General features: G+C 53.1%; 1 protein-coding gene and 1 long non-coding RNA gene across 3 annotated transcripts in view; one reads left to right on the top strand and one right to left on the bottom strand.

The window, feature by feature from the left end:
- Window positions 1-16,600, bottom strand: part of CHRDL2 (chordin like 2) — a 30,387-nt gene that overhangs the window by 10,529 nt on the left and 3,258 nt on the right. For both annotated transcript variants that reach the window (XM_034666346.1, XM_019795379.2), the window contains exons 2-5: window positions 7,944-8,056; window positions 4,199-4,292; window positions 2,380-2,522; window positions 79-172 (exon numbers count right to left, since the gene is read on the bottom strand). In XM_034666346.1, coding sequence (XP_034522237.1) covers window positions 79-172; window positions 2,380-2,522; window positions 4,199-4,292; window positions 7,944-8,056 — 444 coding nt within the window. The remainder of the gene's footprint in view (window positions 1-78; window positions 173-2,379; window positions 2,523-4,198; window positions 4,293-7,943; window positions 8,057-16,600) is intronic.
- LOC117803364 lies at window positions 72-9,715 on the top strand. The gene is made up of 3 exons (XR_004627154.1): window positions 72-1,360; window positions 2,035-2,171; window positions 8,142-9,715. It is a non-coding gene; the product is annotated as an uncharacterized LOC117803364 (long non-coding RNA).

The raw sequence follows: 16,600 nt of genomic DNA, 5'->3' as shown, positions 1-16,600 counted from the left end.
TCCCCCACCTCTAATAGTCCATGGCTAGGTCCCTGGGGTGGGGCGGGTGGGCACTGCCAGATCTAGGGACAGACTTACCTTTGCAGGCCTGGCAGCAGGATGCAGGCAGCGGGAGAGGTGCGGGGCAGCCTGGTTCTGGGCAGGTCATGAGACCGCAGTAGATCTGGCCTTCCTGACAGAGCAAACAGAACATGGGTTCTGATGAGGAACAGCCTCCGGGTTAGGAGAGCCCCCTGCCCTGGGGGCAAATGGCCTTGAGGTGTCCCTTGAGGTGGGAGAGGAAAGGGGCAGTGAAGCATCCTGGGCAAGGCCCAGCCAGCTCCCCACTCCCTCCCCAGGCCCTGAGGTAACATCCATCCTTCAGCTTCTAAGGTGTGTTCAGACCCTGCCTCTCCCTAGGCTCTCACAGCAACCCAGGTGAGGTGGGATTCTTCCATCCTAAGGTGAGGAGGGCCTGAGGGGAGGCCTGAACTGCCTGAAATCAGAAATGCACCCCAGCAGAGCAGACTAGAGCCCAGCCTGCAGGCTTTTCCTACTGAACTCAACACCCTCCTCCCTGACCTGGGACAGCGGGGCCCAGAGAGACGAGGGGGATCAATGGGACACATGTTGGGTTCATCTTGCTCTTATGAAAACCCTAGGTCCCCAGCTTTAGGACCCAGCCTGGACAGGCAACACTGCAGAGAAAAGGGCCTTCTGGGCATCAGAAGCCCGATAACCTTTGGTGAGTCACTTCCCTTCTCTCGGCCTCACTTCCCTCCTCTGTGAAATGGGAGCACCCCATCTGGGTTGTGAAGATCAAGTGAGGGAGTAGTTGTGAAAACCCTTTTTAAACGGGAAGGCACGAGGTACCTGGCAGGAAGTGATACCATCTCGAGTCCTTTCCTTATGCCCTTTCCAGTGAGTCTCAGAAGGAGGCCAGGAGTCAAGCCAGTCCCATGTAAACAAGGAGGAGAGGAAAGAAGGGGAGACCCCAGTATCCAAGGAGAAGGGACAAGGAATTACAAGAATGTTCTCACCACCCCACCACCACACCATCACTTCTGTCTCCTCCCACAGATTCCTCCTCACTCAGGCCCTTGTCCCTTTACAGAAAGCCACGCAATACAGGGAAGAAGGGAACATGAATTTTGGAGTCATGTGGCCCCACCTCTGAATTCTGGCTCTGCCATTTAGCCAGCTCTGTGACCTTAGGCAAGTCGCTTAACTGATCTGAGCCTCAGTTTCCTCATCTGAAAAATAAGAACAGTGATTTCCTGCTCCTAGGGCCTGGGGGCGCTGTCTATACGCACAAGGCATCTCCGTGAACTGGCAGGTGCGATGTGTGAGACTGCTGGAGGGGCCTCAGGCCCTCGAGAAGGTAATTGCTTTCTACGTTGATTTATAAGTGGTCACTTTTTATTATTTGTAAGTTGTTTGCTCCGCTGCCCAGGTACTTGAAGATTGAGAATCTCAGACGGATAGGATCCTCTCACTGAAAAGACGGGGACACAGGCCCCAGAGAAGTGACTTGATCCAGGTCACACAGGGAAGCGCAGCAGAGCTGGAGCTCACACATGGGTGTCTGACATCCAACCTAGGCCTCTTACCCTTGTGCCACTGCTCACTCAGATTACGATCTTAAACAGGACGTTGGAGATCACCGGGTCACTCTCCCTTCCACATTGAGAGCAACGGAGGCCCGGAGAAGTTTGATGAGCCGGTGGCGGGGAAATCAGGAGGGCAGGATTTCTCCTGCCAACGCGCAGATGAGCTAAGCCCCAGGGTAAGGAGGACAGGCTGAAAGCCACCTGTCAGCCAGAAGCAGGGCTGCCACCAGGAGGAGGGTGAAGACTTTCCAGATCGGGCCCTGCTTGGCTTCAGTCTGTGTCCCCTGGTAACACTGCAGAGTCAGTTTGGCCTGTGCCTAGGCCCAACTCTGACCACGGCAGGAGGAGTTTAAGCAAGTTCAGGTTAAATCCGTTTGCAACGAGCAGTCTGGCCCTGTCTCTGTACCCCAGGACTGACCATTGACTCATTCACTTATTCATTCAGCAATCATTGTAGACATCTGTGCGCCAGGCCCTGGGCCAGTAGCAGCAGAAGTTACAAAAATGAATTGGGCATGTTCCCGCATTCGAGGAGTGCAGAGTCAATCGGAGAACACAGAAATGGACAAATGTGAGTACGAGGTAAGTATGCTGTACCAGGCAGCTCAGGGGGATGCGGAAGGCCAGAGACAGGTAGGACGTTCTAAACCCCAGATGTCGCCTTGCCCCAGAGCCCATTCACTGTCACTCTGCTTTGACCAGGAGGAACAATTTGCCCCCACACCGCACCACTGTGCTTTGCAGGCCTGTCAGTGCTGGCCCGTGCTAAAGAGAAGGCGGGAGGGCTTACGGTACAGCTGCAGAGGACACACTGGTTGGGCAGGCGGGACGGGAGCAGCTCGTGGGCACTGAAGATCTCTCCGTGTTGGTACATGGTCCCGTTGTGATGGCAGTACTTTGGGGGGGCCCGGAGCCCAGAAGGGGTGTGAGGTTCTGCAGGTGGGGGGGCAGGAGAGAGAAGAAAATGAAGTTTCACATTACTCCAAAAGCTTTGTCAAAATTCACTGGGCCACCTTCCTGAAGATTCTGCAGCTTATCCTATCTTGGCATTTAAACCAAGTTCTGGCCTCAGCCTTCCCAGCCAGTCTCTGTACCAGCTAATCGAGAAGTCTCAGTGATACCTACATCTGACCATGTCACTCCCTCTTATGGGTCCCCACCATGGCCTTTCAGCCCCTGGGTGTCTGAGCTGGCCCTGACAAGAACAGGAAGGGAAGGCCAGAAGCCTCAGCTCCACTGAGCCCCACTTGGTGGGGACCTGCGTGAGTTCATTCCACATTCAGCGAGCATATCTGTGAATCCTCTCTAGTGTCAGGCACTAGTCTAGATGGTGGGGATATAGCAGTGAACAGAACAAGGTCCCACTGGGTAGAGAGACACGCTGCAAGCAGTGACACCAGTATGGTAAGGGCGAGGGCGGTTGGGGGCACAGTGGTGGCAGCACAGACAAGGAGCCCTTCACTCAGCTGGGGGCCGGAGCTGGGGGTTGGTCGGGGAAGGCTTCCCGAAGGAGCTGATGGCTGAGCTGAGTCTTGAAGAATCATTGAGCCAGGCAGGCAAAGGGGCAGGGCAGAGAGAGGGAGAGAGGAGCATGTAAGGAGGAAGGGGCCCAGGCACAAAGCAAGGGGAGGGAAGGACTCCTGGAGTGAGCTTCCGCCAAGAAGGAGCTTCAACCAGGCAGGGTGAAGCTCAGTGCCCCTGCTCCCCAGGGGAATCCAGAGCCAAGAATATCTATGACCCAAGTCAGAGCCGTGGTGAGATCCCTACTGGGGTCCCGCATGGAAAATGAGCCCCTTTATACACATACTCCACACAGGTCCCCAGCTCACCAGGAGAGCCCTGGGTGCAGAGCCTGGAGACCACAGTCCAGAGCCCCATTTTATCACCTTCCTGATGCTTCTAAGCATCGATTCGCCTCTCAACATCTCCCTGCCTCTAAGTTGGTCTCCCCACTGGCTGCCCTTCTTTGGCCATTGGGTTACATGTACACTTGGTTCTGCCAGTTCCTTCTCAGACCACCTCTCCTCTCCTCTCCTCTCTTTTACCTTTACTCCCTAGAATCCCAGTCTCAGAGGCTCTTAGAATCTTAAAATCATAGAACATAGGCATTTAGCGTCAAGACGCAGAGAGTGCCTGAACTTCAGCACTGCGAGGAATGTCCCCGTACATGTGTACATGTGCTCCAACCCCCTTTGTCATTCCCAGCCCCAGGGCAGTAATCCTGGCATGTCCCTACAGGGCCTCCCAGCCCCTGCTCATTCGTCCGCTGACGTAGGGCATGTCCACTCCCTCTAGGTCCAGCCAGCCAGAGGGGGATTGGGGCCCAAGTGTGCCATCCATGAGTCAACCGCACCCCTGTTTCCTTCAGCCACTTTCCACATCTTCTCCCTCCTCCTGCCAAGCCCAGTTACTTAGGAATGAGAAGTTTGCTGCTACCCCAGCCCTCCTTGGGGATCCAGGATGTTTCTTCCCCTGAGTACCTTTGTCGCCTCCATACCTCTGATGCCTAGAGTCTGCCCCTCTCATTCCAGGGGCCCCCCTCAGCCAGAAGCCCACATTGGGATGGGGATTAAGGTCAACGGGCAAGGGGAAGGAAGGAGGCTACTTACCCACACACCGGGGACAGCACTGCTGTGGCTCAGTCACAGGCTGGGGGCAGTGGACAGGCGGGCAGTGGAGGCGGTAACAACTCACATGGGCACTCTGAAGGGGACACGGGGGTGGTCCTGATTCCAAAGAACCATTGCCTCCCACCTGAACCCGTCCTCACCCCAAACCCCATCCCAGCTGTGGGATACTACACTCATTTTAAACCTGTGATGGAATAAAAACAATCAACCCATTTGTCCAGTCCCTCCCCTTCCCCTGCTCACGTGCCCACCATGGAGGAGGGTAGAGTGTGCATGGATTTGCACAGACCTGTGTCCCCTTCCTGGTGATTGAGAAAGACAAGTGAAAGGCTGGAATTATTTTGATGTTGATCTTGACTTGCTATTTTAACTCGGGGACTTCATTCTTTTTCCTCTGGGCCTGAGCTTCATGGTTAAGAGAGATATGTGACAAGCGAGGGCAGGTGACAGGGATGGGGACACGACTAGAAACCTGCTGTGGAGAAGACTTAGGGCTTCGTGATCCACTCCCTGAATCTCTGGGAGGTTTGGGTAACCTTACACGAAGCTTTGGAGCTGCCAGCAGCCAAGGAGGGGCCCAAAGTTCTTATGCTTTTTCACATATAGCAAACAAGAGAATGGGGCAGAGGAAGAGAGAGAGAGAGCAATGAGCAGAAACAGAGGAGCTGAAGAGAGAGAGGCCACCGCCCCTTCTGGAGGTTGTCCGGCTCCCCAGAGTCTGTCAGCACGACCTCGGCATTCCACACCTTACTCTCCCCTCTGTGTTGTAATGAACCATTTACATCGATCTAGTCTATTCAACCACAGATTCCCAAGAACAAGGGCCAGGCCTGGTCTGTTCATCTCTGAATCGTCAGCTCAGGGTCTTGCTCCAAGCCAGTGCCTGCTAGAGTCTGGACGAAAGAGTGAATGAATAAATGAGAGCCAGGAGAGGAGTGATAGAGGGCCTCTTCGTTAGATGAGTGGAGCCGGCTTTGTCCAACTGTGAAGGTGGCAGGTTTGCTTCCAGCCCCCCTGCCCACCAAGTTTCCCAGCAGTACCTCTTGCCCCACAGAAGCCCTGGACCAGACCCCGGGCCCTCTGGGGTCACTGTTCCTCAAGATGGCCAGATCACAAGGACTTTTCAGCACTAAGGGGCATCCCAGATTCCACAGAATTGGTCTGAGCCCCTAAACAGGCCTTCTAGAGGCCTGGCAGTCATGGGTACATAATGTCTAGAGGGTGAACTGAGCCCCTCACATGAGTAACTAGGGTGGAGTTCAAGGAACTGTGTGACCTGAAGAGCTGGAATCTCTTTCTTGATCCCGGCCTTGGAGGAGCCAAGGGATCGAGACAGTCCTCAACAGCAGCTGGAAATAAGGTGGAGACAGGCAAGGGGTTGAACGGCTGGTGACCAGGCGGGAGGCCTTGCAGCCACATCACCTCTCAGGAGAGTCGTAACTACCATGTACTGAGTGGCTACCTGGTTATATATAAATACACAATTTTTATCTTCTCAGCAATCCTCGGGGTAGGAACTGCCACCCGCACTTCCACAATGAGGAAAGAGCCTCTGTCCTAGAGGTTAAGTTGCTAAGACACACAGCCGACAAGCACCATATCCAGGATCTGGGTGTTTCCATGCTGCTGAACCACCTCTGAAGGCTGGGGCGGGGGCTCGCGTATTCACTCAGTATTTCCTGCGTGACTGCTGGGTGCCAGGCCCTCGTCTAAGCTCTAGGGACCTAGCAGTGAGACCAACACGGTTTCTGCTCTCACAGAACTCGCATCCTAGAAGCAGGAGACAGACTATAAACAATAAACAAGTAGGAACAAGATCATTTCAGATGTTGAATTTATGATAATAATAAAACAGGGTGATGTGGTTGAGTTAACGAAGTTAGACTCTTTTAGTGAGAGCTTTCAGGGAAGCGTCATAAGGAGGGCACGTGAACCGCGAGAAGGAAGGGGCCACGCGTGAGACGATCTCGTGGGGGAGACATCCCAGCTGGAGGAGCCACCGGGTAGGACTGAGGCTGAAGTGTTGGTGCAGGTAGGTGACGAGGTCTGAGAAAAAGGCAGAAGGCAGCTCGTGCAGAGCCCAAAGCAGGGAATTTGAATTTTACTTCAGGTGCAACGAGAACTATTAGAAGGTTTTAAGAGTAGAATAACGTTCAGAAAAGATCATTCTAGCTGCTGTGTGGAGGACGGACCTAGAGGGAACAGCGAGACCCGTTGGGAGGCTGATGGAGCAGCCTAGGGAGAGATGAAGGTAGCTTTCATTAGGGGAGCGGTGATGGTGGAGAGAAGTGGAGGGATATTTTGGAGATACTGACCGGCACAGTCCCTTGGGTTGGGGAAACAGGGTACGTGTGAACTCTGGGGAGGGAGAAATGAATTAACTCCAGTGGATCACAAAACTTGGACTTTGTCAACTGGACCACATGATATGTCTGGAATTTTCTGTTATGGTTTTCTTTCTGCTCTCTGGCTATATTTCATAAAGTTCTTTTTGTAAAGGCTTATTGGCCTCATATGTGCTAAGGAGAACCGAGGGGAGGCAGTTGTGGGGGGCTGTGTCCACGCTGGAACCAGTGTTCTGCCTCGTGCCAACATGGGAGAAGTAGTGGGGAATCAGAGGGAAAGATCCCAGGAGGAATGAGACCCTAGTGATCAGAGTCAGGAGAGGGGCTGGTCCACCCACCTCCATTTCCCAGTGTCTTCTCAGAAGCTCTTCTCTGCTCCCACTTGGAGGATTGTTTTAACAAGGGCGACTCTTACAGGCCTCCTGCATTCCTCTCTTGGCTTGGTGCAGGGAAAGATAGGCACCAAGGGGCTGGCTCCAGGTAGGAACACTCTCTACGCCCTCCTCCCCACCCCCCAGCACCAGCACCCAGACAAAGAGAGCTGAGGATCTCACACCAACGAGTCTGGGCCCCAGGCAGCTGAACTAGAGCTAAGGGTGTTGCAAGCCTCCCAAATCACTCCCCCTCCATCCTCACCCCTCCACCCTCATTCCTGGCTAGAGAATTCTGGACCACATGGGGGTCTTATTTATTCCACCTAGTTGGTAGTACAAGGCCCTGTGGAGGGTCCTGGGGTGGGGATGGGGGGGGGAGACAGAGGTGAACAAGAAGATCCAGTCTCTGCCCCAGTTTGTTCAGCCTCTGGCAGGACACCAAACTGGGCCTGAGTGAGCGCCCAGGAATATCTGCTCTCGGGGGCTCCATCCAGAAGGGGCAGTAATGGACAGGCACAGAAAACTGTCATCCTTGGCCAACAGTGATCAGGAGGAAGGGACGGAGAAACTTATGCGGCATCCCTTACCCTTGCAGGTAAGGCAGCAAATAAGGCTACGGGGGGCGGGGGGTGGCATTCAGGTGAAGCCTTGAAGAATCAATATTTGAGTCAGTGGCGTTGGGAGAACACATCCTAAGGCCAGGTGGCAAGAGAGGTGGCTGGAGGAAAGGGCACAAGGAAAGGAAGGAATGGGAGGTCAGGGCAGAGAGGCTCTTGTCTTGGGACACAGGCAAGGCCGGCAGCAGCAAAGGTGGCAGGAAGGCCAGCTGGAAGATGGAGGGCCCAGCTCCCCAGCCCGGTCCAGCCACTGACCCGCCGTGTGACTTCTCTGGGAGGTGCACAGGAGCTCCCAAGTACTGAGTACTCGCTGGTGCGCGGCGTGGGCCCACCCTCCCTGTGGGGTGACGTACCTGTCACAGGTGGCCAAGGGGCCGAAGGCACTTACTTCAGAGCACGTACAGCGTAGGCAGTACATCAGGCCCTGGGGCTCCAGGTAGGGGTGCCAGCTCTCACCGGGGGCATATCTCTTCCCGTGGAAAAGGCAAAACATATCTGGACCTGGCAGACCAACCCAGCGCTTTGTCAGTCCCGGGAGGCTCCAGCCCAAAGACCCTGCCCCATGCCTGCTTCTTTCTGGCTCTAGGAAGGATGTCGTCTGGACCAGACAGGCGGAGGAGAACCCACCAGACGTGCTCTCCCAGTCAAGGGCCCAGAATACCTGGGTCCGTCAGCCTGACTAGGCACTGACCGTGTGACTTTGGGTACGTCACTGCCCCTTTCCGAACCTTAACGCTTCTCTCATAGGGCAGTTAGGAAGGTCAAACAGTGAAAGCGCTTACAGATTTCAATTGTATAAATGTTATTAGATGAACAATCTGAGGCCCAGAGAGGATGAATCACACCTTTAAGGTCACATAGGACATCAGTCACCAAGCAGGGATGATAGCCCATGCGTCCCGACTCTCAGTTCAGTGCTCCTTCTGCGCCCATAATCACACTGGCTTCCTCTCCCTCGGTCCCATGTTGCTTATTTATTTACTACATCTCTGCACACACACACACACACACACACACACACACGCATGCACACACCTGCACGCACACACGCACACCTTCTCTCCAGGTCCTGGGACCCACCTTTTCAATAAAGCCACTCACAGCAGCTTTCCTGCTTTCACAGCCTACCATGTCCTTATCACTCAGCGAGCTGTGATGAAAGTGTTTGAATTGGGAAAACAAGGGCCACCTAGTGAAAGGTTCTTAGAAAGCCGATTTTAAATAGCCTTAAAAATGGTCATTGCTACTAGTATGACTGCACGTCGATTGGTTATTTTTATGATCTGCATATCAGTTGTCAATATATAAGGGAATGCTTCTAAGAACGACTGAGGGGAGGTTGTTTCATTAGGTTAGACGCCTCTCCTGCAAGCCTGCTTTCCTGAACGACCTGTGTCTCACTTCACACAGCCCATCAGCCACCCTTCCTGCCCCGCCCGCTCTTACTGGCTCACCACACCTAGCCCTGGCTCAGGGCTCCAGGTCCGGCTTAGGGCCCCGCACCCCGCCCTGCCGCCTCTGGCCCTATCCCTGCCACCCCCACTCCTCACAAGTAGTGGGTGATTTTTACAAGCCAGAAGGGATGCTATCATTCCTACAGGAAAATTCTACCTAAAGAATAAGCTACCTCTTATAGGGTGGAAGTGGGGTGCCCAGCACAAGCGAAGTGTCCCCGAAGGTTTGTGGAATTAAATGAGATTGAGAGATGGAAAAAGGAGCCAATATTTACTGACTATCTTCTCTTTTCATAAATTACTTAATTACCCCATTGACATTATTGTTTTGAGCATTAAATTGGAAAATGCTTGTCAAGTGCCTACTTAGCCCAGTTCCTGACACTTGTTGAATGCTATTATTATGATAATTGTGGTCACCATGACCCTGCAAGATGGGTCATCTTGAACGGATGATCTTGTCCCTCTAAGCAGGGTTATTGGGATCGTTACCATCATTTTGAGAAAAGCAGATGGAAAAACTGAAGATCCAGAGCCTGAGTGACTTGCCTAGGCCATCCAGCTAGCAATTGGAACCCAGGACTCCACTCTCAGGCAGGGCTCCTTGCAGTTTACCTCCCTTCTCCATGGCTTTGTGCCCAGTCCCACAGGGGCTCCTCTCTCTGCCTCAGCGGCTGCCATACCTTACTCCCTATTTTCCTTCCTAGTCCCCTACCGGTCTAGAATCTAGAGGTTGCCTTTCACACCTCCTCCTGCCTGCTTTCTAGATCTCTCTCTGAGGCATTTGAACTCATAGAATCACAGAGGATTTAAAGCAGCACCCTAGCAGGATGGCAGGGCAGGAATTCCCTCTCAGTGTTGGGGGTGGGCTGGGGTACTGCCGGGCACAAGCCTCCAAAGGAGAGGACCTCCAGGGCCAGTCCTAACCTTTAGAAAGTTTCCCCTGTAAGAAGTAAGAAGAAGCTGGAAGCGTCTGGAAGAAGCTGGAACTGGCCTGCCCCTGGCTCCTTGCACTGCTTCTGCTCTGCCTCTTGGGCCTCCCAGAACAAAGATTTGAGGCCACAGTCATGATGCCTCCAGAGTCTGTCCTTCCGTGGCCGCTGGGGACCCAAGAAGCACATGGCTTAGCTCCCTCTCTGTCCCCTCCCCAGCTCCCCAAAGTAGAGCAGGGGACCAGAGAGCAGATTCCTTTCCCAGCAAGGCCCCTGCTGGCCCGTATCAAATGAGCTGTGTTTATCTCTCGGGCTCTGCTGGCAGGGAGGGCGGGACACAGCCCCAGCTGGGGTGCTTGTCAGAGCCAGCCCAACTCTCCAAGGACTGAATAATGTCTTTCTTCCTCAGTCCCCTCCCCCCACCAGGGAGGGGCCGATTGCGACACTACCACTACCACGCAGTCTTAGTTGCTGAAGAAACCCTCTCCCACCTTCCTTGGGGCGGCCCTGCAGCTCGGCTCCTGTGCCAGTTGGCACCCCTACCCCTCTTTGCCTGCTCAGAGCATGGAGAGAGAAAATGTCTCAGCCCATGCCCAGGCCAGGAGGCCGCTTGCCCCACCAACAGCCCTGGCAGCGGCTGAGAACATGGGGGGCCTGGCAGGTCGGTCCCGCAACCCCAGGAGGCCTCCTGCGGCCACAGCCCCACCCCACCACGCCCTCCAACGTGAGAGGCCCAAGGCAGGATGGCATTGCATGGGGCTCCCCCTTATACAAGGGAGGTGAGTGCCCAACGCTGCATCCAACAACCAGGCAGAGGGAGGAATGGCCAGCCCACATCCGCCTCCATCCCTGCAGTCCTGGTGTCAACCCTGATCCTTGCTAATGGGTGGTAGAAGGAGCTCTAGCTCCTTATGCCATGAATTCACTGTGTGACAATGAGGAAGACTCTTCCTTCTCTGAGCCTCAGTTTCCCCCCTGCAAAATAAGGGGGAAGGTGAACTTTGATCTCCAAAGGTTTCTGCACAGATACTGCTTATGAATCCAGGATTTCACAGTTCTAAGACTCCTAGGCTCTAGGTTTCTAAGTTTCAAGATTTGAGAATTCTGTGCTTCCAAGAGCCTACATTTCATGAGAACATGCAGCTTCTAGAAATGTACAATTTTGTGGCTCTAAGATCTGATCATTTCAAGCTGCCATGATTTAGGATGTATTGATGGTCTCGTACACCCAGGTTCTCAGGGGCTCCGACGTGGGCTAGGGTAAGGTTCAGGGAGCCAGTGGGGCTGATCCTGAGTGGCACGAAGAAGGAGGCAAAGTTTGCCTCTCACATCCCCTCCTCTCCCATCTATTCCTTTTGGTCTTCTTTGGCCTTTCCATACCTGCCCTATTCTTGGTCCTGCCCTACTTCCCTCTCCACCTACCCCATGCATCATCCCGTCCACCTGTGCCCACATCCCTCTCCCCAACTCCCCAGGGGGGCACTGGGCTTCCTCTCGGGGATCTTTAGGAGTTAATGGCCCCTAGCAGTGATGTTTAATCCAGAAAAAAGACAGTAGTGGAGGAAGTTTTCATTGAAAAGGACAATTGGCCCTCTTCTAGGCTTGAGATAGAGAGAAATTAAAGTTGGACAGGTCTCATACCCCTCAAAACCCCTCACTCGGTGGAGGTGTGTATATAGTCCAAAGACCCTAGCTTTGGAATCAGATAAGTGGGGGTTCAAATTGGATTTGGCTTTTTTGGGGGGAGGAAGGGCATGAGGGAGAGGGAAACAACAACTCTTAAGCAGGCTCCACGCCCAGTGCGGAGCCCTAAGAGGGGCTCTATCTCATAACCCTGAGATCATGACCCTGAGATCATGACCTGAGTTGAAATCAACAGTGAGACCCTTAACCAACTGAGCCACCCAGGTGCCCCGGATTTGGCTTTTATCTGAAGCCTGAGTTTAGACAAGTTACCTAATCACCCTAGGCCTCAGTCTCCATAGCTGTTAAATGGGATTAGTAATAATCTCTACCTCTCAGGGTTATTGGAGAATTAAATCAGATAATACATGTAATATGCCTAGTGCCTGGCACATATTAGATGCTCAATTAAATGGTCGGCTATAAAACAAAAAACACATCCTGGTGCTGACCCTAAACTTCCCTAACAGTCTGTTTCTCATGGTATTCTTTTTACTCCCATAATTCTACGGGCAGCCCCCAGGCACCCATTAGGGCATGAACATCATGGTAACTGCCACTGAGGTCAAACCTCCCAGGTGTCATTTCCAACCTTACCAACCCTGTCTCCTGTGGCTCGCCACGCTCTCCTAGCCACCCTCACAAGCCAGACTCCCCAACACCCCCTGTGCTTACACAGACCTCAGGGCTGGGATACAGAGATCAAAGTGGTCAGGATGGATGAGAGAGGCTGGAGATCAGGTCGGACAGGGAGGGAGAGGCTCACTAGGGGCCTTGAGAGCCCAGAGGGCAAAAGAAAGCCATGGAAAAGTTTTAAGCCTTTAAACCGGCGTGCCTGTGGTCAGGTTTGCATTTTACCATTATCTCTGTGGCCGCAGGAGTGGAGAATGGTTGGAGGGCAAAACTGGAGGCAGAGAGACAGGGTCGGCTGTTGCGGTCACTGGTTTTGAGAGCATGCTGACCTGGACCACGATAGAAGCGATGCCCACGGGCAGAAGTGCAGATTTGGGGACTACCTGGGAAAGACCGTGGGGGGGCTGTAGGGCAGGCTGGATATGGGTGGGGAGGGAAAAGGAGCAGTGCAGGATGGGATTGCAGCTTCAGGCCTAAACAGCAGGTGGATGTCGTCGGGCCCCTGACCCTCGAGGCAGGGACTGCTATTATCATTAGTTAAGATTTCTTATTATCATTAGGAATAGCGATATTACTTTCTGCTATTCACTCAGTTATTGAGCTTTCGTGTATCAGGTCTTACGCATGTCGGTGGGCCTGGGCCATGACCAGGCAAGACACAGTCCCCACCCTCGAGGAGCTCCCAGCCTAATGCAGAAGATGGACTGATAAGATACAGTTGACCCTGGACAACATGGGTCTGAACTGTGCAGGCCAATACAGCACTGTACGTGTGTTTTTCTTATGATTTTCTTAATAACATTTTCTTTTCTCTAGCATCCTTGATTATAAGATTACACTGTATAATACATATAACACGTAAGAGATGGATTCATTGACTGTTTATATGTTTCCAGTAAGGCTTCAAGTCAACAGTGGGCTATCAGTTGTTAAGTGTTGGGGGGAGTCAAAAGTTCTATGCAGGGGCGCCTGGATGGCACAGTGGTTAAGCGCCTGCCTTCGGCTCAGGGCGTGATCCCGGCGTTATGGGATCGAGCCCCACATCAGGCTCCTCCCCTATGAGCCTGCTTCTTCCTCTCCCACTCCCCCTGCTTGTGTTCCCTCTCTCGCTGGCTGTCTCTATCTGTCAAATAAATAAATAAAATCTTAAAAAAAAAAAAGTTCTATGCAGATTTTTTGTGGGGGGGAGGTTTGGTGCCCCTAAGCCCCGCCTTGTTCGAGGGTCAGCTGTGCATACAGTAGGACAAGTCCTGTGGGAGTGCAAGCACAGAGTCTTTAAGGAAGGTGCTGGAGCCAGATGTTGAAGGAGTTTACAAGCTGCAGACAGAGGGGAAGGGCCTGTCAGGCAGCAAAGGCACAGAGGTGGGGGTGACTGTACACGGGAGGCCACTCACTGCAGGTGGCCGGTATGGGCTGGGGGCTAGCTCTCCTTCTTGCCTAAAGCATCCACTTGGATAGGCCACAGCCAAAGCTCTTCCCTAGCTTGATACTGACTTAAAGTGATTGGACTTAGTTGATCTAATCTGAATTGAGGGCCGCGGTTTTACTACACAGACTCTCCATGTTACCGCGTCACCCCAGCCTGTCGTGAGCTGGCTCTTGCCTGCTTTTCCAGCAGTGCTCCCCCGGTGGCCTTGTGTGCAGCCTCCCCTCCTCCTGCTGAATTTCTCACTCTTCCACCACCCCATGGGGCTCTTTAACACCCCCGTGACTTCCCGTGCTGTTTCCTCTCCTTGGAACGTGATGCTCCATCTCCGTGTTTGGCTGCTCATGCTTGTTCTTCAAAAGCCTGTCCAGATGCCACCCCTTCTGAGAAGCCACCCCACCCTTCAGGCCAGCAGCCAGTCCTTCCTCAGGGCTCCCACAGAACTGAGTTCAGCCCTCTACAACTCTCGTCACTGGATTGGAAGTACTGATTAAGTGCATTCTTCTTCCTTACTAAGCTGAGCTTCCTGAGAGCGGGGACCCTATCTCATTAATCTGTGCATCTCCAAGTGCCCTGTATGGATCCTACACAGAGTTGGGCGCTCGATTAATGAATGCATCATGAAAAGAATGGGGTCAATGGAGAGGGGAGGTCCTGAAGAGGAGGTGATCGATGGTCCTTAATCCTGGAAACCTCTTCACAAAAAGAATACTTCATCATGTGATAAGATAGTCAAATCCCTCTTAGCACTTTGACCTTGCCACCAACCAGGAGTTAACCTTGGACCTCCCCTTTCCAGCTCTCGCCATCTGAACTCCCAAGCCAAACACCATGTACAAAAATGTCAGGAGCCTGGGCAGGAGAGGGGATGAACAATTCCATGATCTTCACATGTAAGTAAAAATTTCCAATCTGTCCCATCCAAGGCTAGCCCACAGTCTGCCCTGAAACTCTCATGCTATGATAAAGGCCCCCTAGGGGATAGTTAGGAGTGGGTAGTGTGTTTGGGAATTCTTCCAACGGGAAGCAGAAAAGACAACCAGAAAGAAGCTTCTGGGCTGCAGGGGAAGCTGGAGGGGAGCAGGGAGTGTGGGGTGTGAGGAGAGAGGCCCGGGACTGTAGCTGGCCTGTCCCCAGCCTGCAAGGACCTGAACGAGCTGGCTGTGCAGGAATGTGAGAAAGTTCCCATCTTTTCCTTGCGCCCACACAGCCATACTTTATTTATAGTTCCCACTCACACACACAAACTTGCTTCCCTCCAAGACACAAGCTTTGCTCTGGGCGTGGGACCTGATGGGAGAGGGCTCCTAAGGGAATCAGAAGTGAAAACCTCAGGTCCTCAGGGGCAAAACTGGGCGACCTAGGGAAAAGGCCCTCATGTCTCTGAACCTGACTGCTCTTCTCTGGCACATGCCAGATGTGGAGGAGCATAGAAGGACCTCGAAGGAGAGCTGTCCAACCAGGAAAGGCAACCCTGTTACTGGCAAGGGTCAGAGGGCAGACGTGAGGCTGTTTACATTCTCTTCTGCCTTGGACCTACACACTTAAATCCACAATATCTTAGAAAGTTAGGGATTGAGAGATGACATCCAGTCCTTTATTTTACAGATGTGGAAACTGAGTCCTAGAAGAGGGACCAGGACTCGCCTAAGATCATTGGTTTATGCCAGCACCAACTCCGATGGCAGTCTTCAGATCTGAGGGGGTTGCTTATAGGAACATCCCTCCCCTAAGGGGGCAGGACCAGAAGAAAAGGCTTGAAATTGCAAACAGAAGGATCCAGGTGAGCTGTAAGGAAGAATCCCGACTCTAAGAATGGGCATCAGAAGAAGACTTAACCGCCTTCTCCGGCATGGGATGGGGTCCTGTCCAAGGGGTTGCCTGAGATGATCTCCGCACTGCACCTCCCAGGGGCACCGCTCTCACGCCAGTCCTTCTCTTTGGGAGTCCAAGGCATTCAGGATCCCTCTCCCAGAGACCAGTGCCATGGCTAGTGGCTGGGGGAACTTGAGAGGCCAGTCCTGGAACAGGTGCAACAGCTGGAGCAACTGTGCAGCTGTTGCCGGGCTCCTGCTCAGAGCCTGCTGGCGAGTGAGTGAGACAGAGACCTCTACTGGTGGGAGAGAGGAGGTGCAGACCCACCTAGACCCACCCAGGGAGGGGCCTGCCTGGAGCCAGCCGTCAAGGCTTCACTCAGGTGCCCCCTTCTCCCATGTACATCTGGCCAGGTAGATGGGGATGCAGCTACGCTGAAAAGCAGGGCAGGGTCCCTACGGGTGGGCCTCCCTCCACACCTACGGTTCTAGTCCTTCTAGTTACGCTCTCCTGTTGTCTGAGGACAGGACGACCAGGCTGGAGGTCTAAACTCCCCCAACTTCCTTTTCCAAAGCCCAGAACAAACTCAGAATCAAGGCAATAGCATCTCTTGATCTTAGAGTCTTAGAATCACAGGATGTGAAAGCCAGAGTGGTCCTCAATGATGATCTGTTTGGGTCAGTCATCTCTCTTTACAGCTGGGAAAACTGAGGGACAGAGAAAGGCAACTTGTCTGGGGTCACTGTTGGAATTACTAGCAGAGCCTGGCTGAAGCCTGGACCTTCTGATTCCAATTTGTCCCCTGTAACACCTTACACGATGGGAGCTCCCTTCCTGCCCCATCTCTGCTTCTGCAGTCTGGGATCCTGTCACCTGGGGACAGAAGCCTCAATTCCCACCGTACACATAACTCTTGGAGAGAGGATATAGAGATATAGAGGATATCCTATATCTATATAGGATATAGAGATATAGAGGATATCCTATATCTATATAGGATATAGAGATTGAGGTTTTTACTTGAGAACTGTCTCCTGAAAGCAGGATTGGACAGCAGGAAGGAAGAGAAAGCAGAAGCATGTCGGGTACCTCAAGAGTGGGG

The sequence above is a fragment of the Ailuropoda melanoleuca genome, chromosome 8 (genome assembly GCF_002007445.2).
Source record: "Ailuropoda melanoleuca isolate Jingjing chromosome 8, ASM200744v2, whole genome shotgun sequence".
Classification (NCBI taxonomy): Eukaryota; Metazoa; Chordata; class Mammalia; order Carnivora; family Ursidae; genus Ailuropoda; species Ailuropoda melanoleuca.
Note: the sequence above shows the minus strand (reverse complement) of the source record. Positions and strands in the feature narration are given on the sequence as shown.